This window comes from Suncus etruscus, chromosome 16 (assembly GCF_024139225.1).
Source record: "Suncus etruscus isolate mSunEtr1 chromosome 16, mSunEtr1.pri.cur, whole genome shotgun sequence".
NCBI lineage: Eukaryota > Metazoa > Chordata > Mammalia > Eulipotyphla > Soricidae > Suncus > Suncus etruscus.
The window spans coordinates 87,224,614-87,251,597 of NC_064863.1; the positions used below are offsets into that span (position 1 = coordinate 87,224,614).

Here is a 26,984-nt window from a genome sequence, read left to right on the forward strand (position 1 = left end):
TAACTAATTTTTTTAGACATTTGTATTCATGTGTCATTTCCATATAACATTGGAGAAGCCACCATTTCCTTTACTTGGATCAGCTCCTTGACTGATACAGAATGATTATGCTTCTGAAAAGCCTGTATTTTGATCCACTTCAAGACTGATTTTAGTTCGAAGCAAGCATCCCCTTCTGCCTAACTGAACTCTCTTACAAGTCTAGTAAAATAGGGTAGCCTAAATAGCTGGGAAATAAATTCAGAATCTCATCGTTTTTAAGACAAATAAAAGAAGAAAAGATTCAAATTTCTAGTAAAATCTTACCTGCTGGACAGCATGTAAACATTTTTTTGAAGTTTCCAGAACAGCAGGTTGAGATTCTGGATTACAAAAGAAAACACAGTTAAGTATCTAATAAAGAAATCTTCTGATAGAGGAAATAGGACAACAAAATAAAAGTAAAAATGTAACAAAAATATATTAAATATAAGAAGTATAAGAAAACATCAAATCTACCTTCTAAGCATTTTAGATATACTGAAAATGACTAATTTTTGATATATAACCCTCATGACATTAGAAATGTAAAAATTAAAATAGCCATATGCCTTAATTTGTACAATTATCATAATTGTTATGTTTTAAGTATTTTATGCTGGAGTATACCTGTTAAAATAGTCACATACCTAGCTTAACTCAAAGCTATGCAATAAGCTAAGCCAACTTGCCAATTATGAAGGCTAGGATCATGAATGTCTTGTCTGATAACAAATTACCTTGTGGTTTCAAAAGAGTGAACAATGTCACCATAAGGTATTAAGTAATAATGAATTCAGAGGGTACTTTCTGTTTCCAACAGTCATTTGATAATCTGAAAGTAAAACTTCATTTTCAAAAACTTATGAAATACTAAATCTGAATTTTCTTTTGGGGAGGAGAGGTATCAACAGTGCCCAGAACTTACTTCTGGTTCTATACTTAGGGATCATTCTGGGCAGTACTCTAAAAGATTGAGATAAGAAACCCAAGACTCTTAATAGGGAATTAAGGTGAAGTCTATAGTTCACATCCCATCTGACTCACTGCACTGCTTTGAAGAACATTGTAAACCTAGAACAGTAACTCTTGCGATAACAAAGACAGACTTAATTTTTATATCATATGTTATGATACTATTAAAAGTAAATTGATAATTATTTTCAATTGATAACCCAGTAAAAGTATATCGAGAATTTTAATTTCAATTCATTAAGTGTGATCTTGATATAAACCTGAGGGGATCTACTTCATCTGTTCAAATTTTTCTAGTCATCTCCAAAAAATTCACTCTATGCTAGTATTTTCACGCTTTTTCTAGTCATGGCACTTTCACATGCAAGTTTTTTGGAGAAACTTGTCCTACACTTTACCCCTATTATTGTGTAGTGCACACCCAACACATGATTTCCAACTATGGCTCCACTGGAACAAACTGTGGTCCACATGGCCCCCAGCTGAGAAGCACTACTCTACATAAGGATATCTGCAGCTTACATATATTCATTCCTCTCAAATATGAACCTCTTCTTCCTTATCTCCTTCTCTGGATTTTGCTCAAGTTCCTCTAGGCCTTCCCTTTAAACTAACAATCCACTCACTTCCTAGCACTTTCCATTTCTTGTGTTTTACTTTCTTTATAATATAAATTATCACACAATGTACTTCGTAATTCATTAGGCTACATATTTATTATTTGAGGGGGTCTTCCAAGAAGTGTTCCCAATCAATCAATCTGCAGTCCAATGCAAGAGCTCCAATATTCTGATACTGCTCAGTGCCTAGGATATTTGATGGTATTGGTCAGAGCCACAGTCAGCAGTACTTGGGGTTTTTCAGGGCTATTCTCAGTGAGTGATGCTCAGGGGGCTGTGGTGACAGGAGCCATAGCTTTATAAGCTATACTATATCCCATTTTTATTTTTGCACATTACATCCCACAAAAATATAAGTTCTGTTGAAGGATTTTTGGATATTTTTTGTTATTATAACAATAGCAACTAGAAAAAATATTGCATGATTAGGTACTATTTTGTATTAATTATAGGAGTAAATAAAATAAAAGAACAAAAGAATAATCAAACCATGAAATAGGCACCACCATTAAGGTAATATTCATGAATTGGTAAAAAATGGAATGAGGAGTTTATAAATTCCAAAGAATAATTCATTTATATATTTATAAAATTTATTAAATATAGATATATAAAATATTAATCATAAATATTTATTATATAATTTATTTATTTTTCTTAGACTACTTTCTGGTACTTCACTGAGAATTAATCTATTAGGATGGGGGGGTGTACACTGATAGTACTCAGTGCCTACTTCTAGCTCTGCAAAATGATATCACTTCTCGGCTTCTCAGTATGAAGTGCTAGAGATAGAAACCAGATTGTCACATGCAAGGCAGGTGACCTAGCTACTGTATCATTCAGAGAGTACACCTACCTTTTAAAATAAAAATAATTAAAATTGATATGAAATAGTTATGAACAAATGTCACCAGGCAATGGAAATTTAAAGTGCAACCATTTTTATTTTCATACACAGTATTCACTGAGTTAATCAAAATAAATTATTGCTTTATACTAAAAAACCATAATTTAGGTTTATATAAAAGTTAGTCACATTGGAAGAATAATCTTAAACATCAGAGGAAGTCATCTATTAATATTAAAGCAAACCTAAATTCTGGAAAATTGCTAACTTTAAGCACCTCCAAATCTTCCTAAAACAGTATACTCAAATTGATTCTGAGACTTTTGAACAGATGGCTAAAATTTTCTTTCTTTTCCCTTTATATTTAGTTAGATAGTGAAGAACTACCCAAAGGATCTCTGATGGAACATTCATGAGCATTCATGAACTTTTACATAAAAATATATGTATTATTTTAATACTCAATTAACAGAGGGAACATGTAGAGGAGTCTACATGTAGAACAGTCAAGAGGTGATATAAGAACAAGGACAGAAGATACTTTGGTGATACATTGCCATAACTACACATCAATTCCATAAACTTTAACACTGTTATAAAGATACTACCTAAACAATAATAAAATTCATATTAACTTTATCTCTGTATTGTCTTAAAAACAAACTTCAATGGTTTTATGATAAGCAAGAATATATGGGTCAAGAATGTGGTATTGTAGAAGAGCCTTCCATATATAGGTGTTTGTCTGATAACCACCAAACTTAAAGGAATAAAGGAAAAGAAAAGAATATAGTTTGTAGCATAAGAATGAGATAGAAGAAAAAAATAAGGGGGTCCCAGAGTAGTGGTGCAAGTGGTAGGGCATTTGCCTTGCATGTGCTAACCTAGGACAGACCGCAATACAATCCCCCAGCATCCCATGTGGTCCGCCAAGTCAGTAGCAACTTCTGAGCGCTAACCAGAAGTAACTCCTGAGGGTCACCAGGTGTGGCCCAAAACGCAAAAACAAAACAAAACAAAACAAAAAAGAATGAGGTAGAAGGTTGCATCATCAGTGTTCTGAATACTTTAACCTTTCAGTTGTGTACTACAATAGTTCTTTAAATTAATTAAATTTTCATCAAAATTTCTATTATTTACTTTTTATTTATGTGACTGGTGCAATTAAACAGAAAACAATAACTTTCATACTAAAATAATCTCCAAATATAGAAATTGTACAAAGAATCTTTTCAGATCATAATGCCATGAACATAATTAGTTTCAATGAGTTAATTTATTGTGTGACTTCCTCTGTGATTCAGTGTTTGTTCAACTTCTACATGTTGTACGTTTTCTCCATCTTCTTTCTGTGGTTAATTTATATTTGTAAGACCTTAGGAAATGGAAAACATTACATACCCATGGATTGGAAAAAATTCTATTCTATTGTTAAAATGACTATATCCTACCTAAGTTTTATGTAGATTCAATGAAATCCTTATTCAAATTCAGATAAGATTATTAATTTTTCAAGGACTGAGAAAGTCAATAATGCACATTATATAGTATAAACAGATACCACAAATAGCCAAAGCTATATTAAAAAATAATATATGATGTGGTAGTATTTCATTAACTAACTTGAAACTATATTATAAAACTATCATAATTAAAACTTTCTGGTCCTCAAATAAAGATAGACTCTGTGATCAATGTGTCAGAATCAGATACCAAAGAAAAAACCACATGTATATGAAAAACTGATTATTCTTAACATAAATTCTTTATTTAAGCACCATAATTACAAACATGATGATAGTTGGGTTTCAGTCATAAACAGAACACTCCCCCTCACCAGTGCAACATTCCTACCATCAATGCCCCCTCTCCTTCCCATACCCTGCCTGTATTCAAGACAGGCATCTTACTATAGTTACATTTTTTTTAATTTTAATAAGAATACAATAAAAAAATCGTATCTAAAGATAGACAGGACATTCTTTAAAGAAGTGGATCAAAGACTTTGAAATTCATTTGGAACAATAAACACCCTCGAATTGCTAATTTCCCAATACTTGGGAAAAAAGAAAAAAGAATACTTGGGAAAAGATGCATTACTTTCCCCAACTTTAAACTGTATTACAAAGCAATAGTTGTCAATACAGCATAGTATTGGAATAAAGAGAGACCCTCAGATCAGTAGAATAGTCTTGAGTAATCAGAGAATGCTCCCCTGACCTACAATCACCTAATATTTGATAAAGAAGCTAGATATCCTAAATGGAGCAAGGAAAGCCTCTTCAACAAGTGGTGTTGGCACAACTGGCTAGCCACTTGCAAAAAAGTGAACTTAGACCCCCAGCTAACATCATGTACAAAGGTAAAATCCAAAAGTATTAAAGACCTTGATATCATAAGACCTGATAACATAAGGTATATAGAATAACACATAGGTAAAAACACTCCATGACATTGAGACTAAAGGCATCTTCAAGGTGGAAATTACACTCTCCAAACAAGTGAAAGCAGAGATTAACAGATGGGAATATATTAAGCTGTGAAGCTTCTGCACCTCAAAGGAAATAGTGTCCAGGATACAAGAGCCACCCACTGAGTGAAACTATTCATCCGACACTCATCAGATAAAGAAAAAACTTCTAATTCTATCAAAAAATGGGGGAAAAAATGGACAGACACTTTGACAAAAAAGAAATACAAATGGCCAAAAGGCACATTAAAAAATGTTCCATCACTAATCATCAGGGAGATGCAAATTAAAACAACTATGAGGTACCATTTCACACCACAGAGATTGGCACACATCACAAAGAATGAGAACAAGCAGTATTGGTGGGGATGCAGTGAGAAAGGAACTCTTATCCATTGCTGGTGGGAATGCTGACTAGTTCAACCTTTCTGGAGAGTGATATGAACATTCCTCCAAAAACTGGAAATTGAGCTCCATACTATCCCTAGGAACACAAATATACAATACAAAAATTCCTTCCTTAGACCTATATTTATTTTAGCACTATTTACCATAGCCAGACTCTGGAAACTACCAAGATGCCCTTCAACAAATAAATGGCTAAGGAAACTGTGGTACATATACACAATGGAATATTATGCAGCTGTGAGGAGAAATGAAGTCATGAAATTTTCCTATACATGGATGTGCATGGAATCTATTATGCTGAGTGAAATAAGTCAGAGAGAGAAAGACGAGAATGGTCTCACTCATCTATGGGATTTAAGAGAAATGAAAGACATTTCTCAACAATTTTCAGAGACAAAAGAGAGGAGGGCTGGATGTTACAGCCCACCTCATGAACCTCACCACAAAGAGTGATGAGTTTAGTTAGAGAAATAACTACATTGCGAACTATCCTAACAATAAGAATGTATGAGGAAAATAGAAAGCCTGTCTAGAGTACAGGTGGGGGTGGGGAGGGGAGGAGGGATATTTGGGACATTGGTGGTGGGAATGTTGCACTGGTGATGGGGGGTGTCATCTTATATGACTGAAATCCAAGCACAATCATGTTTGTAACCAAGGCGTTTAAATAAAAAATATTTAAAAAAATTATTGAATCACCAATGAACTCATTAAAGCACTAGCATAAAGTTTAAAAAAGAAAAGAAAAATGAAAGATATTCTTGCAATAATTTTCAGAGACAGAAGAGAGGAGGGCTGGAAGTTCCAGTTCAATTCAGGAAGCTCACCACAAAGAGTGATGAGTATGGTTAGAGAAATAACTACATTGAGACCTATCCTAACAATGAGAATGAATGAAGAAAGTAGAAAACCTGTCTACAACACAGGTGGAGGTGGGGTGGGGAGAAGGGAGATTTGGAACATTGGGGATAGGAATGTTGCACAGGTGAAGGGAGGTGTTTTTACATGACTGAAACTCATCCATAATCATATTTGTAATCAAGGTGTTCAAATAAAGATATTTAAAATTTTTAAATAATAAAGTAAAAATAATAAATAAATAAAAATAAAAAATGGGAGACCACTACAGATACTGCAGAGACTCAAAAGGTAATTAGAGACTACTTTGAGAAATTTTATGCCGCAAAACATGAGATCCTGGGTGAAATGGGTAAGTTCTTGGACTCCATGGTTAAATGAGGATGATGCAGCATATCTAAACAGACCAATCACTACTGATAAAAATTAAAAGATCATCAAAACTCTTCTCAAAAACAAAAGCCCAGGCCCAGATGGATTGAATAATGAATTCTTTCAAATCTCTCAAGAGGAACTTCTACAAACTCTCATTATACTCTTTTATGAAATTGAAGCATCCCAAACAATCCCAAATAGTTTGTAGAGGGTAATGTTACCAAAAAAAAAAAAAAGAAGAAGAAGAAGAAGAAGAAGGTAATGTTACATTGATACCAAAAGCAAACAGAGATGCTGCAAAAGAAAAAAAAAAAAGAAAAGAAAACTACAGACCAATATACCTGATAAACACAGATGCAATGATCCTCAACAAAATTCTGGAAAATAGGATCCAATGCCTCAAGAAAGTCATACACCACGACCAAGTAGGATTTATTCCAGAAATACAAGGATGGCTTAACATACACAAATCAATGAACATATAGTCAACACATTATAAAGAAAAAGTAAAAGAAAAAGAAATACCATATGATCATATCAATAGGTGCAAAGAAATTGTTCAATAATTTTCAAAACCCATTCTTGATAAAAAAAAAAAAACTCCCAAGATGAGAATGAAAGGAACTTTTCTCAATATAGCTAAAACCATCTACCGCAAGTCAATGACAAATATTATTCTCTATGGAGATGAACTAAAAGCCTTTCCTCTAGAATCTGGTACAAAACCTGGTACAAAAAAGGCTGCCCTCTCTCCCACTCCTATTCAACATGATGGTGGAAGTTCTTGCCATAGCGATTAGGCAAGAAAAAGATATCAAGGGCATCCAGATAGAAAAAGAATAAATCAAGCTCTCACTGTTTGCAGATGACATGTTATTATCTTTAGAAAACCCTAAAAACTCTACCAAAAAGCTTCTAGAAACAATATATTCATATAACAAAGTGGCAGGTTACAAAATTAACATGCAAAACTCAATGGCCTTCTTATATATCAATAATAATAGAGAAGAAATGGACATCAAAAATAAAAACAATTCCATTCATATTATTGTCACACAAACTCAAATATCTTGGAGTCAACTTAAATAAAGGGGTGAAGGTCCTATACAAAGAAAATCACAAAACACTGCTTCAAGAGAAAATTGAGGACATAAGGAAATGGAGATGCATACCAGGTTTATGGATTGGGGGGATTAATATAATTAAAATGCCAATTCTCCCCAAAGCATTGTATATAGTTAATGCAAACTCTCTAAAATGCCCATGACATTCTTTAATGAAATGGATCAAACACTCCTGAAATTCATTTGGAACAATAAAACAGCTACCCTTGGGAAAATGAATATGGATGGCATCATTTTCCCCAACTTTAAACTGTATTACAAAGGTATTGTCATTAAAGCAGCATGGTATTAAAATAAAGACAGAACCTCAGATCATTGAAATAGACTAGAGTATTCAGAGAATGTTCCACAGACATACGATCAACTAATCTTTGAAAACGGGGCAATCAAGACATATGAAGCAAGGAAAAACTCTTCAACAAGTGGTGTTGGGACAACTGGTAAGCCATTTACCAAAACAACCTCAGATCTCCATCTAACATGCTGTACAAAGGTCAAGTGCAAATGAATTAAAGACCTTGATATCAGACCCAAATCATAAGGTAATATAGAACAACACAGGTAAAAACACTCCAAGATATTGAGTCTAAAGGAATCTTCAAGGAGCAAACAGCACTCTTCCAACAAGTTGAAATAGAGATAAACAGATGAGACTATATTAAGCTGAGAAGCTTCTGCAACTCAAAGGAAATAGTGACTAGGATACAAAATAACTACTCACGCAATACTCATCCTGTAAGGGGCTAATATTTAAGATATACAAGGTACTGACAGACTTATCAAGAAAAAAATATCTAACCCCATCAAAACATGGAGAGAAGAAATGAATACTTTCTTGAAGAAGAAATACAAATGACCAAAAGACACATGAAAAAGTGTTCCACATCACTAATCATCACAAGATGCAAATCAAAACAACAATGAGGTACCATTTCATGCCATGGAGATTGGCACATATCACAAAGTACAAGAATAATAGTGCTGATGGGAATGTAGGGAGAAAGAAAATCTCATTCACTTCTGTGGAAATGCCATCTAGTCCAGCCCATATGGGAAAAATATGAAAATTACTCAAAAAACTGGAAATTGAGCTTCCACATAATCCAGCTATACCACTAGGGATATAACCTAGGAACTCTATGTTCATTGCACCGCTATTTACAATAGCCACTCTGGAAATCACCAAGATGCCCTTCAAGAGATGAATAACTAAAAAAACTGTGGCACATATACACAATGGACTATTATGCAAATGTCAGGAGAAATGAAGTCATGAAATTTTCCTATACATAGATGTATATGGAATCTATTATGCTAAGTGAAAATAAGTCAGAGGGAGAGAGAGACAGAATAGTCTCATTCATCTATGGGTATTAAGAAAAATAAAAGACATTATTAAAATAATTCCCAGAGATGCTCACCATATGAAGCTTAACACAAAGTGTGATGAGTACAGTTAGAGAAATATCAGCACTGACAAAAAACATAAAAATGTCAATATGTGAGGGAAGTAGAATGCTTATCTTGAATTCAGGCTGGGGGGTGGAGAGAGATGAGGGCATTTGTGATGGGAATGTTGCACTGGTGAATGGGGTGTTTATATTTATGGCTGAAACTCAACTACAATTATGTTTGTAAACATGGTGTTAAATAAAGATATTATATTTTTAAAAAGAAAAAATAAAGAAAACTCCAACCCCAAATATTAGCAATAAAAATCAGCCTTAAATGAAAAACTGAAATGTCTACTTTAAAACAAGACTGGCCAACAGATGCACCAAATTTCTACACAAAGATGGCACTAAATCCATAATAAATATCTCTCTTAACGACAATGAACTAAATGCACCTGTTAAGAGACACAGAGTGGCAAAATGGATCAAAAAGCTGAATCCAACGTTTTGCTGCCTACAAGAAACATGTCTGAATAATCAAAACAAGCATAGACTCAAAATCAAAGGCTGGAGGAAAATCATCCAAGCAAACAACACCCATAAATGCTTGTAGTGACATTAGTATCAGATGAAACAAACTTTAGACTCAGAGAAGTTATAAATGACAAAGATCTTCATTTTGTACTAATCAAAGTATATGTACAACAAGAATAAATCACACTCCTAAACATACATGTACCCAATGATGGATCTGCAAAATATTTAATATAACACATGACAAACCTGAAAGAAGATATCAATACCAGCACAAAAATAATGGGAGATCTCAACACTGCCCTTACACCCCTTGATAGGTTAACCAGATTGAAACCCAACAAGAAAATATTAGCTCTGAAAAGAGAAATGAAAGAAAGTGGACTAGGATAGATAGATAGATAAATAAATAGATAGATAGATAGATAGATAGATAGGTAGGTAGGTAGGTAGGTAGGTAGATGATAGATAGATAGAGAGATAGATAGATATAGATATGGCACTCCATCTCCAGAAACCTGGATACACATTCTTCTCCAATGCACATGGGTCATTCTCAAGGATAGACCATATGCTGGCCCTAAAACATATCTCCATAAAGTCAAGAGGATAGAAATTGTACAAACTACTTTCAATGACCAGAAGGCACTGAAGTTAGATGTGAACTATAAAGAAATACAGAAGAAACTTTTAATACCTAGAAAATAAAGAGTTCACTACTAAACAAACAATGGGTCAGAGATGAAATCAAAAAGGAAATCAAAACATTCCTGGAAACAAATGACAATGAAGACACAAATTATCAGAATTTATGGGACACAACAAAAGCAGTATCATATTTTCTGGCGTATAAGACGACTTTAGAAACAAAAAGTGTCAACCGAAAATTGGGAGTCGTCTTATACACTGAGTATATTCCGAAAAATGTTTCAATATGCCGCTAAAGGAAAATTGTCTGAATATTGCCACAAAACAAATTTTCCAACTCGATCCTGCACCAATCACTGCCAGGCTGCTTGGACCGCCTCTCTAACTCAGCCAATCCAAGCAGGCTTTTTATGCATGCAAATTAGACAATGTTCTGTACCCGAATCTACACTGTAAAAAGTCTGCTCAGATTGGCCAGAGTCAGAGAGGACGTCTATTACAGTATAACCTTTGGACCTTTGCTTGTTGTGATTGGCTCACTGTGGAAGATACAGTTGCAGCACAGGAACATTTTGTCTTATACAGCAAATATAGGCCTAAACCTATGTTTTAACTGTAAAATTAGGGGGTCATTTCATACACCTGGTCGTCTTATACGCCAGAAAATACGGTACTAAGAGGAAAATTTATAGCCTTGCAAATAGACAAAAGAAAGAAAGAAGGGGCCTATATAAAAAGCTTAATGACACAGCTTTTAGAACTAGAAAATGAGTAAGAAAGGGAACCAAAAATAGGTAGGCAAAAAGAAATAGCAAAGCTTAGAGCATAAGTCAGTAAAATGGAAATCACAAAAACAATTCGAAAGATCAACAAAAACAAAAGTTGTTTCTTTGAAAAAATAAACAAGATTGATAGAGCACTAGCAAAACTCACAAAGAAGCAGAGTGAGAGAAATCTAATACACCGGATTAGGAATGAAAAGGGGGAGATCACCACAAATACTACAGAGATTCAAAGGATAATCAGAGACTACTTTGAGAAATTCTATGCCACGAGACATGAAAACCTGGAGGAAATGGAGAAATTATTGGACTCTTATAATCTCCGATGGTTAAACCAGGATGACCTTGCCTATCTAAATAGACACACATCATTACTGAGAAATTTTAAATTGCCATGAATAGTCTTCACAAAAGCAAAAGCCCAGATGGATTCACTAACGAATTCTTTCAAACCTTCAAGAGGAACTTTTACCAATCCTATTTAGGCTCTTTCATAAAATTAAAGAAATAGAAACACTCCCAAACTGTTTTTATGAAGCTAACATCACTGTGATACCAAAACCAGGCAGAGATGCTGCAAAAAAATAAACAAACAAAAAAACAAAAACAAAGAAATTAAAATAACTACAGACCAATATACCTAATGAACACAGATGCAAAGATTCTCAACAAAATTTTGGTAAACAGGATCCAATGCCTCATCAAAAAGGTCATTCACCACAACCAAGTAGGTTTCATCCCAGAAATACAAGGATGGTTTAACATCCATAAATCAATCAACATAACACACCATATCAAAAAAAAAAAAAGAAAAGAAAAACCATATGATCATATCAATAGATGCAGAAAAGCATTTGATAAGGTCCAACACCCATTCTTGATAAAAACTCTCACCACTCCTATTTAACACAGTGCTGGAAGTTCTTGCAATAGCAAATAAACAAGAAAAATATATCAAGGGCATTCAGATAGGAAAGGAAGAATTCAAGCTTTCACTGATCATAAGTGACATAATACTATATTTAGATAACCTTAAAAATTCTATCAAACAGCTTCTAGAAAAAATATATTTGCGTAGCAAAGTGGCAGGCTTTACATAAACACAAAAATCAATTGTCTTCTTATATAGAAATAATGATAGAGAAAAAATAGAAATTAAAAAATAATCCAAGACAATGGGCTGTGGCTTTTGATACCAAGCCCATCCAGAAGCACCTCGTAAGTGAGCTGGAAAGGCCCAAGAAGGGTGCAGCCTAATTTCCACCAAACTCTTTGCAAGGAGCTGCAGCCTGACCATAGAATGTGGCTTTTGAGAACAACCTCGCACTAAAGTACCTGTGGAAACTGCATGATCGGAGGTAAGCTGGAAATGCTCAAGGGTGGAGGGCGAAGTTTTATTGCTACTAAATGATATTGCAAGGGCTGCAATCTGACCATCAGCTGTGGATTATGAGACCAACCCAGCAAGAAGCATCTGTGAAGCTGCATGATCAGAGGTGAGCTGAAAACACCCAAGGAGATGGAGCCACAGGAACATCTTCCAGTAAATAAGTTTGACCATAACATGCAGGAAAAAACATACAACAAGCATTAAAATCTGGGGAAGAAAGCAGGACAACAGCAGGCATAGAGAATGAAAATGGCAGCTCTGATGAACCAAAAAACATGATAACCAAAAATTTAGCCTCTTAGATAAGGAGTTAGAGAAAAATATGGAGGATATTTTATAAAACTCAAAGAAAGCATAGATGGAGCTTAAAGGACCATAAATAAGAATCATGAGGATATGAAGATAGAAATAAGAGCCACTCACGGAGTGGGAGAAACTATTCACCCAACACCCATCAGATAAGGGGCTAATATCCACAGAACTTTACAAGAAAAAAACATTTAATCCCATCAAAAATGGGGAGAAGAAATGAACAGAGCTTTAATAAAAAAAGAAATACAAATGGCCAAAAGGCACATGAAAAAATGCTCCTTGTCACTAATCATCAGGGAGATGCAAATTAAAACAATGATGAGATACCATCTCACACCACAGAGATTGGCATACATCACAAAGAATGAGAACAATCAGTGCTGGCGGGGATGTGGAGAGAAAGGAACTCTTATCCACTGCTGGTGGAAATGCCATCTAGTCCAACCTCTATGGAAAGCAATATGGAGATTCCTCCAAAATCTCAAAATTGAGCTCTCATTCGATTCAGCTATTCCACTCCTAGGGATATACCCTAAGAACACAAGAATACAAAAAAAAAAAAAACACAACAAAACCTTCCTCATACCTATATTTATTGCAGCACTATTCACAATGGCCAGGCTCTGGAAACAACCAAGATGTCCTTCAACAGACCAATGGCTAAAGAAACTGTGGTACATATACACAATGAATATTATGCAGCCATCAGAAGAGATGAAGTCATGAAATTTTCCTATACATGGATGTACATGGAATCTTTCATGCTGAGTGAAATAAGTCAGAGGGAGAGAGAGACGCAGAATAGTCTCACTCATCAATGGGTTTTAAAAAAAATAATTCATTTTTGCAACAATCCTCAGAGAAAATGAGAGGAGGGCTGGAACTTCCTGCTCACTTCATGAAGTTCACCACAAAGAGTGGTGAGTGCAGTTATAGAAATAACTACACAGAGAACTACCATAATCATGTGAATGAATGAGGAACTGGAAAGCCTGTCTGGAGTACAGGTGGGGGTGGGGTGGGATGGAGGGAGATTTGGGATATTGGTGGTGGGAATGTTGCACTGGTGAAGGGGGTGTTCTTTACATGACTGAAACCTAATCACAATCATATGTGTAATCAAGATGTTTAAATAAAAAATTGCATTAGTAAGAAAAAAATCACATTAAACATTCACATACCCTGAGCAGTTCTGTTAGAGTTGTGCAAAAAAAGAGAAAGAAAGAAAGAAAGAAAGAAAGAAAGAAAGAAAGAAAGAAAGAAAAAGAAAGAAAGAAGAAAAGAGAAGAGAAAAGAAAGAAAGGAAAGAAAGAAAGAAAGAAATCATAATACTCCAAACTGAAATAACATGTCTGAAAAATTCAGTAACCAAAATGAAAACCTCAATGGAAAACCTCTCCAAAAGAGTAAGAGCAGCCGAGGATCAAATCAGTGAGCTAAAAGATTAGATGCATAACAACTTTGTACAACAGAAGAAACTGGGAAAAAACTGAAAGCAAATGAATTAGACAACATAAAAATCCTCGAGAATGTAAGCAGATGAAAATAGAAGTCTTCAATAAACTCAACAGAAACATCATAAGAATGAATGATTGGAGTCCCAGAGATCCAGAAAAAAATACCCAGGAAAAATCAACAGTCAAGGAAATCATTGCAGAGAAAATGCCAGAGCTAAAGACTGCATGCAATCAAAAATTGTATACCCAAAGAGTAACAGCTAAAAGAGACCCAAAGAAAAGCACCACAAGATATATCCTAACACAGAATTCTGAAGTCTACAGATAGGGATACTGAAAGCAGCAAGATCAAAAAGGGAAATTATGTACAAAGAAACATCCTTAAGATTTACAGCAGACCTGTTACAAGAAACCCTTAAGGCCAGAAGGCAGTGGTTAGATAGTAACAAAATTCAATGAAATAATTGCTTTACCTAGAATACTGCACTCAACAAGACTCACTTTAAGGTTTGAAGGAAGTATACATAGCTTTATAAATAAACAACATCTCAAAACTTTACCGACTCAAAACCAGCCTTAAAAAAAAAACTAGGGCCCAGAGAGATAGCACAGTGGTGTTTGCCTTGCAATCAGCCAATCCAGGACCAAAGGTGGTTGGTTCGAATCCTGGTGTCCCATATGGTCCCCCGTGCCTGCCAGGAGCTATTTCTGAGCAGACAGCCAGGAGTAACCCCTGAGCACCACCGGTTGTGGCCCAAAAAAAAAAAAAAAAAAAAAAAAAGAAAAGAAAAGAAAAGAAAAACTAAAAGGTCTACTTTCAGTCAAGACAGATCAAAAGACACACAAACTTCTACACAAAGAAGACACTAAATCCCATGACAATTATCTCTCGCAATTGTCTAAATATATCAGTTAAGAGACACAGTGGCAAAATGGATCAAAAAGATTAATCTAACCTGCTGCCTACAATAAAAACATCTGAGGACTGGAGCAGCGGTACAAGTGGTAAAGTATCTGCCTTGTCTATGCTAGCTTAGAACGAACTGCAGTTCAATCCCCTGGTGCTCCATATGGTCCCCCAAGCCAGGAGCAATTTCTGAGGGCATAGCCAGGAGTATCCCCTGAGCATCACTGGGTGTGGACCAAATACTAAACAAAAAATCTGAATATTCATAAAAAAGAGACTCAAAATTAAAGGTTGGAGGAAAATTATCCAAGCAAACAAGTACATTTAAAAAGCTGGAGAGTACCAAGACCAAACAGTCATATGAACATTAAGTAGAAATAAAAAATGATCAGACTGGCTGGATCTCAGATGCCAGCACCCCTATCTGCCTCTCTTCTGTGCTGTCCTGCATTTTCAGGCTGATTTCATCCTGTGTGCGACTCATCTGTGGACAGTCTGCCTTCCCGTGAGCCTTCCCTGGAGCCTGCCTTCCCGTTAGCCTTCCGTGGAGGTGAGTCGACACGCCCAGAAAGGGAGGAGCCACTGAACTCTGCTGGATTTCAGATGCCAGCACCCCTATCTGCCTCTCTTCTATGCTGTGCTGCATTTTCGGCCTGATTTCATCCTGTGTATGGCTCATCTGCGGATGGCCCAACTTCCAGTGAGCCTTCCATGGAGGTGAGTAGACACACCCAGAAAGGGAGGAGCCACTGAACTCTGCTGGATCTCAGATGCCAGCACCCCTATCTGCCTCTCTTCTGTGCTGTGCTGCATTTTTGGCCTGATATCATCCTGTGTGTGGCTCATCAGCAGACGGCCTGCCTTCCCGTGAGCCCTCCGTGGAGGTGACTCGACACACCCAGAAAGGGAAGAGCCAGAGGAGCATGACTGCTCTGCTCCCCTTCACGACCGTGCACATCATTTAGCCAATGAATACAACCACAACACGTAGAAAAACCCACAATACAAGTGTGACAATGGGGAAACAAGGCAGGCCAGCTCCAGACATAGAGAATGAAGATGGCAACTCTGATGACTTGAACATGACCAACAAACTAGTCACTCTCTCAGATAAGGAGTTTAGAGTTGCAATATGGAAGATGTTTGAAGAATTCAAACAAAGTATAGAAGAAAACACTAATAAGAATCAAGAGAATATGAAGATAGAAATGAGAAAACTTCAAACTGAAATTTCAGGTCAAATAACAGGTCTGAAAAACTCAGTAGATAAATTGAAGAAAAACATGGTTGAGCTTTCCCATGGGTTAACAGCAGCGGAGGATAGAATTAGTACACTGGAAGATGAGATGAATAACAACTCCATACAGCAGAAGAAATTGGAAAAAAGCCTCAAAGCAAATGAACAAACAATGGAAAAATTACTCAAAGAATGGGAACAGATGAAAATAGAAGTCTATGATAAGCTCAACAGAAACGACTTAAGAATCATTGGAGTCTCAGAGACTCAGGAAGAAAATCTTCAGGAAGAATCAACAGTCAAGACCATAATTAAAGAGAAACTACCAGAGCTAATGAATACATGCAATCAAATTCTGCATGCCCGAAGAGTACCAACTAAAAGACCCCAGAAAAAACACCCCAAGACACATCCTACTCACAATGACGAATCCCATAGATAGAGACAGAATGCTGAAAGCAGCAAGATCAAAAAGAGAAATTACATTCAAGGGAACATCCTTGAGATTTACTGCAGACCTGTCACCAGAAACACTCAAGGCCAGAAGGCAGTGGTGGGACATAGAGACAAAACTCAATGAAATAAATGCTTCGCCTAGAATACTGCACCCAGCAAAACTCACTTTCAGGTTTGAAGGAACAATACATGGTTTCACAGACAAACAACAGGTCAGAAACTTTACAGACTCAAAACCATTCTTAAAAGAAAAACTGAATGGCATACTTTAAGACAAGGCTTACCAACAGACACACCAAACTCTGATATAAAGATGGCACTAACTCCCAAGACAATTCTTTCTATCAATGTCAATGGACTAAATGCACCAGTTAAGAGACATAGAGTGGCTAAATGGATCAAAAAACTCAATCCAACCTTCTGCTGCCTACAAGAAACGCACCTGAATAGTCAGAACAAACATAGACTCAAAATAAAAGGCTGGAGGAAAATCATCCAAGCAAACAACACCCATAAAAAAAGCAGGAGTGGCCATACTAATATAAGATGATGCAAACTTTATACTTAGAAAAGTTGTAAGGGAAAAAATGGACATTTTGTATTAATTAAGGGATATGAACAGCAGAAAGAAATCACTCTCCTAAACATATATGCACCGAATAAGGGGCCAGAAAAATATTTAATACAATTGTTGACAAATCTGAAAAAAAATATCAATAACAACACAATAATTGTGGGAGACCTCAATACGGCATTGTCAATGCTAGACAGGTCAACCAGACTGAAAACCAACAAGAATTTACTAGACCTGAACAGACAAATGGAAGAAAGAGGCCTAGTAGATATATACAGGACACTCCACCCCCAGAAGCCTGGATACATATTTTTCTCTAATGTACATGGGACATTCTCCAGGATAGACTACATGCTAGCACATAAAACATACCTCCATAATATCAAGAGGATAGAAATTTTGCAGGCTGCCTTTGCTGACCACAAAGCCCTGAAATTATATGTGAACTATAAAGGGACACAGAAGAAAAACTTTAACACCTGGAAGTTAAACAGCCTCATATTAAATAACCAGTGGGTCCGAGATGAAATCAAAACCTTCCTGAAAATAAATGACAATGGAGACACAAACTATCAAAACCTATGGAACACAGCAAAAGCAGTACTGAGAGGAAAATTTATAGCTTTGCAAGCACACTTCAGGAAAGAAGAAGGGGCATACCTGAATAGCTTAATGACGCAACTCATAGAATTAGAAAGTGCTCAACAAAAGGACGCAAAAATAGGGAGGCAGAAGGAAATAACAAAGCTGAGAGCAGAAATCAATGAAGTGGAAACCCGAAAAACAATCCAAAAGATCAACGAAAGCAGAAGTTAGTTCTTTGAAAAAATAAACAAAATTGATAAACCACTGGCAAAACTAACAAAGAAAGAAAGAGAAACTTGATAACTCGTATTAGGAATGAAAAAGGAGAGATCACTATTGATATGGTAGACATCCAAAGGGTAATCAAAAACTACTTTGAGAAACTCTATGCCATGAAAAATGAAAACCTGGAAGAAATGGATAAATTCTTGGACTCATAATCTTCCACGGTTGAATGAAGAGGATGTAGCATATCTAAACACACCCATTACCCATTGAGGAAATTAAGACAGTAATCAAATGTCTGCCCAAAAACAAAAGCCCAGGCCCAGATGGAATCACTAATGAATTCTTTCAAACATTTCAAGAGCAACTACTACCAATCCTGGCAAGACTCTTCCATGAAATCGAAAAAACAGGAAAACTTCCAAATAGCTTTTATGAAGCTAACATCACCTTGATACCTAAACAAGACAGAAATGCTACCAAAAAGGAAAATTACAGACCAATACCGCTGATAAATACAGATGCAAAGATCCTCAAAAAAAATCCTGGCAAATAGGATTCAATGCCTCATTAAGAAGATCATCCACTACGATCAAGTAGGTTTCATCCCAGGAATGCAAGGCTGGTTTAACATCCATAAATCTATCAACATAGTCTACAACATCAACAATAAGAAAAATAAAAATAACATGATCATATCAATAGAGGCAGAGAAAGCATTTGACAAGGTCCAACACCCATTCTTAATCAAAACTCTCAGCAAGATGAGAATGGAAGGAACCTTTCTCAATATAGTTAGGCCATCTACCACAAGCCAGAGGCAAATGTTGTCCTCAATGGAGAAAAACTGAAAGCCTTTTCTCTAAATTCTGGCACAAGACAAGGCTGTCCTCTCTCACCACTCCTATTCAACATAGCACTGGAAGTACTCGCTATAGTGATTAGGCAAGAAAAATATATCAAGGGAATCCAGATAGGAAAGGAAGAAGTCAAGCTCTCATTGTTTGCAGATGACATGATACTCTACTTAGAAAACCCTAAAGTCTCTACGGAAAAGCTTCTAGAAACAATAGACTCATATAGCAAGGTTTTAGGCTAAAAAATTAACACACAAAAATCAATGGTCTTTCTATACAACAATAGTAATAAGGAAGAAATGGACATTAAGAAAACAACCCCATTCACAATAGTGCCACACAAACTCATATATCTTGGAATCAACTTGACTAAAAATGTGAAGGACCTATACAAAGGAAACTATAAAACTCTGCTCCAAGAAATAAGAGAGGACACGCAGAAATGGAAGCACATAACCTGCTCATGGATTGGCAAGATTAAAATTATTAAGATGGCAATACTCCCCAAAGCATTGTATAGATTTAATGCGATCCCTCTAAAGATACCCATGACATTCTTCAAAGAAGTGGATCAGGCACTTTTGAAATTTATTTGAAACAATAAACACCCTCGAATAGCTAAAGCAATCATTGGGAAAAAGAATATGGGAGGAATTACTTTCCCCAACTTTAAACTTTACTACAAAGCAATAGTTATCAAAACAGCATGGTATTGGAATAAAGACAGGCCCTCAGATCAGTGGAATAGGCTTGAATACTCAGAGAATGTTCCCCAGACATATAATCACTAATTTTTGATAAAGGAGCATGAAATCCTAAATGGAGCAAAGAAAGCCTCTTTAACAAGTGATGTTTGCACAACTGGCTAGCCACTTGCAAAAAATTGAACTTAGACCCCCAGCTATCATCATGTACGAAGGTTAAATCCAAATGAATTAAAGACCTCGATATCAGACCCAAAACCATAAGATATATAGAACAACACGTAGGCAAAACACTCCAGGACATTGAGACTAAAGGCATCTTCAAGGTGAAAACTGCACTCTCCAAGCAAGTGAAAGCAGAAATTAACAGATGGGAATATATTAAACTGAGAAGCTTCTGCACCTCAAAAGAAATAGCGCCCAGGATACAGGAGCCTCCCACTGAGTGGGAGAAACTATTCAACCAATACTCATCAGATAAGGGGCTAATCTCTAAAATATACAAGGCACTGACCGAAATTTACAAGAAAAAAACATCTAATCCCATCAAAAAATGCGGAGAAGAAATGGACAGACACTTTGACAAAGAAGAACTACATATGGCCAAAAGACACATGAAAAAAATGCTCCACATCACTAATCATCAGGAAGATGCAAATCAGAACAACTATGAGGTACCACCTCACACCCCAGAGATTGGCACACATCAAAAAGAATGGGAATAAACACTGTTGGTGGGGATGTGGAGAGAAATGAACTCTTATCCACTGCTAGTGAAAATGCCGTCTAGTTGAACCTTTATGGAAAGCAATATGGAGATTCCTCCAAAAACTGGAAATAGAGCTCCCATATGACCCAGCTATACTACTCCTAGAAATATACCCTAGGAACACAAAAATAGAATACAAAAATCCCTTCCTTACACCTATATTCATTGCAGCACTATTTACCATATCAAGACTCTGGAAACAGCCAAGATACCCTTCAACAGATGAATGGCTAAAGAAACTGTGGTACATATACACAATGGAATATTATGCAGCTGTCAGGAGAGATGAAGTCCTGAAATTTCCCTATACATGGATGTACATGGAATCTATTAAGCTGAGTAAAATAAGTCAGAGAGAGAAAGACGCAGAATGGTCTCACTCATCTATGGGTTTTAAAAAAAGTGAAAGACATTCTTGCAATAATAATTTTCAGGCACAAAAGAGAAAAAAGCTGGAAGTTACAGCTCACCTCATGAAGCTCACCGCAAACAGGGATGAGTTTAGTTAGAGAAATAACTTCGTTTTGAACTATCCTAGTAATGAGAATGTACGAGGGAAATAGAAAACCTGTCTAGAGTACAGGCGGAGGTTGGGTGCGGAGGAGGGAGATTTGGGACATTGGTGACGGGAATGTTGCACTGGTGATGGGTGGTGTTCTTTACATGACTGAAACCCAAATACAATCATGTATGTAATAAAGTTGGTTAAATAAAAAAAAGAAAGAAAGAAAAATGATCAGACAAACACCAGCTCACCTCATGAAGCTCACCGCAAACAGGGATGAGTTTAGTTAGAGAAATAACTTCGTTTTGAACTATCCTAGTAATGAGAATGTACGAGGGAAATAGAAAGCCTGTCTAGAGTACAGGCGGAGGTTGGGTGCGGAGGAGGGAGATTTGGGACATTGGTGACGGGAATGTTGCACTGGTGATGGGTGGTGTTCTTTACATGACTGAAACCCAAATACAATCATGTATATAATAAAGTTGGTTAAATAAAAAAAAGAAAGAAAGAAAAATGATCAGACAAACACCAAATCCAAAGCCAACAGCAACAGAATCATACCCAATCTACAACATGCTAGACACAGAGGGGACCACTTATACTAGCAGCCCTGGGGGTAATGGAGGGGGATATGGGATGCATGCTGGGAACAGGGGTGGAGAGAGGACAACATTGGTGTTGGGAATGCCCCTGATTAAATGTCACTATGCACCTAAAATATTACTATGAAAGATTTGTAAGCCACTTTGGTCAAAATAAAATTTAAAAAATAAAAAAATAGAATCTACAATTGAGAATATTTTTATATTCTTATATTATATTACTTATATTGTTATGTAAGTAATTTAAAATACCTTTACCAGTAGAATTTTCTGTTAGGTAAAATAACATATAAAATTAAATAATAGCTGTTGTGGCAATATTAATATCAGATGACACCAACTTTAGACTCAGAAAATTTATAAGGAACAAAGATCAAAATTTCATAATAATCAAGAGATATATACAATAGAAAGAAATCATCCTAAACATATATGCACCCAATTAGGAACCAGAAAATTATTTAATACAGTTGCAGACAAATCTAAAAGAAGACATCAATAGCAATACAGTAATAGTGGGCGATCTCAACACTGTCCTGTCACCCCTTGAAAAGTCAACCAGACTGAATCCCAACAAGAATATAGGAGCCCTGAAAAGAAAAATGGAATACAGTGGACTAGTAAATATTGGCTCTCCACTGCAAGCAAACTGGATACATATTCTCATCCAGTGCACATGGGTCATGCTCAAGGATAGAGCACAGGGGCCGGAAAGATAGCATGGAGGTAAGGCATTTGTCTTTCATGCAGAAGGTCATTGGTTCGAATCCCGGCATCCCACATGGTCCCCCAAGCCTGCCAGGAGTGATTTCTGAGCCTGGAGCCAGGAGTAGCCCCTGAATGCTCTCAGGTGTGACCCCCCCCCAAAAAAAGGATAGAGCACATATGACATATAAAACATGACTCTACAAAATCAAGAGGATAGAAATTGTACAGAATACCTTCTTATATCATAAGGCACTAATTAGAAGTGTATTACAAAGAGAAACAAAAGGAAAACTCTAACACCTAGAAATTAAAACAGCTCACTACTGAACTACCAGTGCATCAGAGATAAAATCAAAAAGAAAATCATAACAATAATGAAAAAAATGTGAATGAATAAACAAATGATAAGAATTTATGGGACACAGCAAAAGGGATACTCAGAGGAAAGTTTACAGTATTGAAAGCACACATCAGGAATAAAATAAATAGTTTAATGACACAGCTTAAGAAATTAGGAAATGATCAACAAAAAGAACCGAAAATATGCTGGCAGAATTAAAAACAAAACTTATAGCAGAAATCAATTAAGTGGAAATCAAAAGAAACATCCAAAATTTCAACAAAAGTAAGTTAGTTCTTTGAAAAAATAAACGGTCTCTCTCCCTTCCTGGAGCAGGATTTTTAGCCGGCACGAGTGGGCAGCTGGCAGGCCTCCGCATGTGCCAGCGGCCTGTTGGCCCGGCCCAGGGTAGGGGGGCCCGGACCTGGGTCACCCAACCCCCCTCTCCCCCATTCCTCAGGATCTCCAGGTGGGTTCCTGGAAGGAGTTGACGGGGCACCCTGGGTTTTCCCCACTCCCAGGCCGGGTCTGTCCAGAGACTGGCCTAGGGTGGGGCTGAGGGGGTGGAGTTTGATCTGGTGGGTGGCAGATAGCTGCTCAGCTATACTCAGGCTGTCACTGGCAATTTCATACCAGTCTACATTTTGCAAACCACGTGGGGCGCTAGCCCCCATGCGAACATATACTCCTCCCACCATCAGTACCCCAGATTTATCCTTCTTAACTTCAGTAACACACAGTTCTAATCTCTGACCTAAGACGTACAGTAGATCTAACAAATCCTAGAACTATTTAGAAGGACACAAATTGAACACATATTGAACTCATATATCTTTTGTATATTTTATGGGTATTTTCTTTAACTGATATAACTCTCTATATATTCTTCTACCATGATGTTTCTATCCACTTTTCATCCTGTCTTTTCTTTGTAAGCTGTTCAGTAAGGATTGTTGTTGGAACTGTCCCTCAGTTTGATGCCTATGATTGAACTATGTCATGGAAATTGCTGGTCTTATTCCTATTGCTTCCAGATGCACCAATAACGCTTCATGGCATTGATCCTTGTTTGCATAGACACATTAAAATGGGAAAACACCATACATACAGATAAGTTCTTATCTAATAAATCTCAGTACAATGTACCTTACACCCTGAACATTGATATAATGACCTGGCACAGGCCTCAGAAGAATGGGCATCCTCCATTCACACCAGAACCAGGCAAGCTATCTACAAAACATCCAAGGTCTTATATAGCAACAGCTGGAAGCAGTCCTCTACCAGGAAAGTCACTACCAAGGGTCTGAGATCGACCTCCTAAAAAGAGACTTCCGTTTACACTGAGAAGACTTGACAACAACAATCACCTGCTCTACAGGACATGGTTCTCTCTAGTGCCCCTTAAGTGTGAGGGGAAATGAGAGGATGCTCTGCACCATCCTGACTGCAATATGGGGTATGCAGACTCCAGGATCTTTAATACAGAAGCATGATACCAACAACAGAGACTATGTGAGGAATGGAGGTGTACTGCCACTACAGACGATGATTTGAATTGGACAAACTAGTTTGCCTGGAGCCTAGAGTCAGTCCTGTGCCAGGAAACTTCAGGGGTAGGGTCTCCTTGTATTTAGACCATAATTTGTCTTTCCATGTCCCTTATGTTTTGGTGGGCCTATGCAAACAAATGCCACTTTAATACCGTTTTTTACTATGTTCCCTTGACTCCAATCCTTAAGAAAAACAACCCACTAAAACTTTTGAGGTTAACTTAAACTAGTAAGCATGTGCATGGAACTAGAGAAATGTACTTTGACCTCAATGTTTAAGGAGTTACATAAGTCTAATGTCTTTAGATTATATTGTGTGCTACTAAGAATTAGTATGTACTACAATTGGAGATTTGAGGGACAAAGTAATTGTATTGTACATGGGTTCAGTTTTGTTTTTCTTAATGTTCTTTGGCTGAAAGTTCAAGGCTGGGATATCATCGATGGGACTACCGAGAATTCTGTTTATGGGTGATTGTGCTTCCACTGTAACTTTACCCTGTCCTCTTTCTTTGCATCTTTGTTGTCATAATTAAAATAAAAAAAAAGTCTCTGAAAAAAAAAAGAAAAAATAAACAATATTGATAAACCACTAGCAAAACTCACAAAGAAAAGATAAACTTAACTATAAACATCTTTGTAATCATGGTGATTAAATAAATATATTATTCAAAAATTTTCATTCACATTGATACTACAGAAACTCAAATACATTAGAATGAAAGTAACTAAAGAGGTGAAGGACCTATAAAAAACAACAATAACAACAACAAAATGCTACAAAACACTGTTTCAAGAAATAAAAAAGGACACAAGGAAATGTGGACACATACCTGCTCAAGGATTGGGAGGGTCAACATTATTAAAATGGCTATCCTCCTTAAATCATTGTACAGACTAAATATAATCCCTCTAAGGATACCCATAACTTTTGTCAAAGAAGTGGATCAAAGGTCCCTAGATATATCAGAGTGGCAGGGTGTTTGCCTTGCAACAGCCAATCCAGGACTGATGGTGGGTCAAATCCTGGCATCTCATATGGCTCCCATGCCTACCAGGAGCTATTTCTCAGCACAGAGCCATGAGTAACCTCGGAACACCATCAGATGTGACCCCCCCCCCAAATAAGTGGATTAAACACTCTTGAAATCAAATACACTTGAAAAAGCAAGCACCCACAGATTGCTAACACAACCTTATGAAAAATATGATGGGAGGCATCACTTTTCCCAAATATAAATTGTATTACAAAGCAATAGATATCAAACAGTATGATATTATAATAAAGAGATCCTTGATCAATGGAATAGACTTGAGTATTCAGAAAATGAATACCATACATACAATAATTAATCTTTGATAAATGGGTTAAGAAAAACACAAAATGGAGCAAGCAAAACCACTTCAACAAGTGGTGTTGGAACAACCGGTCAACCACATACAAAAAAGCAAACTCAGACCTCTGTCTAACACCATGCACAAAAGTAGAATAAAAATGGATTATAGGGCCGGAGTGATGGCACAGTGGTAGGGTATTTGCCTTGCATGCGCTGACCTAGGATGGACTGTGTTTCGATCTCCCAATGTTCCATTTGGTCCCCCAAGCCAGGAGCAATTTCTGAGTGAATAGCCAGGAGTAACCCCTGAGCATCACTGGGTGTGACCCCAAACAAACAAATAAAGAAAAAACAAAAATGGATTATAGACCTTAAAGTCAGATCTGAATGTATAAGGTATATAAAAGAAATCACACCTCTAAGGAAACAGTGCTTAGGATATAAAGGCCACCCTAAAATGGAAGAAACTATTCACCCAAAACCCATGTGATAAGGGCTAATATCCAAGATAAACAAGTTATATTAAAATATGCCTGGCACGCATCACAAAGAACAAGAAAATCCAGTGCTGGCAGGAATGCAGGAAGAAAGAACCTCCCATTCACTGCTGGCAGAAATGCCATTAGTCCATTCTCATCTGGGAAACAATATGGATGTTCTGTAAAAAGTTGAAATTTAGCTTCATATGATACTGTTGGGGACTGTTTGGAATAATTAAAAAGCCCTCTCACTAATCAAAATGGAGTCTCTGAAAGTCTTAGCCAAAGTGCTTACAAGCTGCATGTGGCCTTTTTGCCCTTGGATCCAAAGAAATAGAAATAGCCTAGAGCTAGGGAGTCGCTAGGCTCCAAGATGTCCTTGTCAAAAGGCCCAAGCTGAGATTAGATTTTGTATTTTGTTGCTCAAAGATAATGTGAATCTCTTGACTGATGATAATCTTATTAACCTTGGAAAATCAAGATGTTCCCGTGGAAAGTTACAGCCACTCCTACTGCGCCTCACCCCTACTCTCTTTGTTTTGCATTGTCTATAAAAGGTCTATTTTTTCCTTTATTAAATGGACTCCTGATCGAAACCCTTCGTCTCGAGTTTCTTTATTTCCCAGTCCCTCTTCTATTTCAGGCCGGATTCTTCTTCGAGAACTGCGAATTGCTGACATGGTCCCCAGCTTTACCCACTGGTCGGGGTCCCTGGTGGACCACATGATACAGCAATACTTCTCCTAGGGATATATCTCAAGAACACAAAAACACAATGCAAAAATATCCTTGCACCACTATGTTTATCACAGCACTATTTACAAGAGCTAGAATCTGAGAAGAAAAGCAAATTCCCAATAACAGATGAGTGGCTAAATAAACTGTGGTACATTTATACAATGAAATACTATGCAATAGTCAGGAAAAATGA

At 36.7% G+C, this 26,984-nt stretch overlaps 1 protein-coding gene across 19 annotated transcripts in view; it reads right to left on the reverse strand.

Moving 5' to 3' along the window:
- FMN2 (formin 2) overlaps positions 1–26,984 on the reverse strand; it is a 378,131-nt gene that overhangs the window by 288,282 nt on the left and 62,865 nt on the right. For all 19 annotated transcript variants that reach the window (XM_049790085.1, XM_049790080.1, XM_049790076.1 and 16 more), the window contains exon 4: positions 307–362. In XM_049790085.1, the coding sequence (XP_049646042.1) occupies positions 307–362 (56 nt within the window). The remainder of the gene's footprint in view (positions 1–306; positions 363–26,984) is intronic.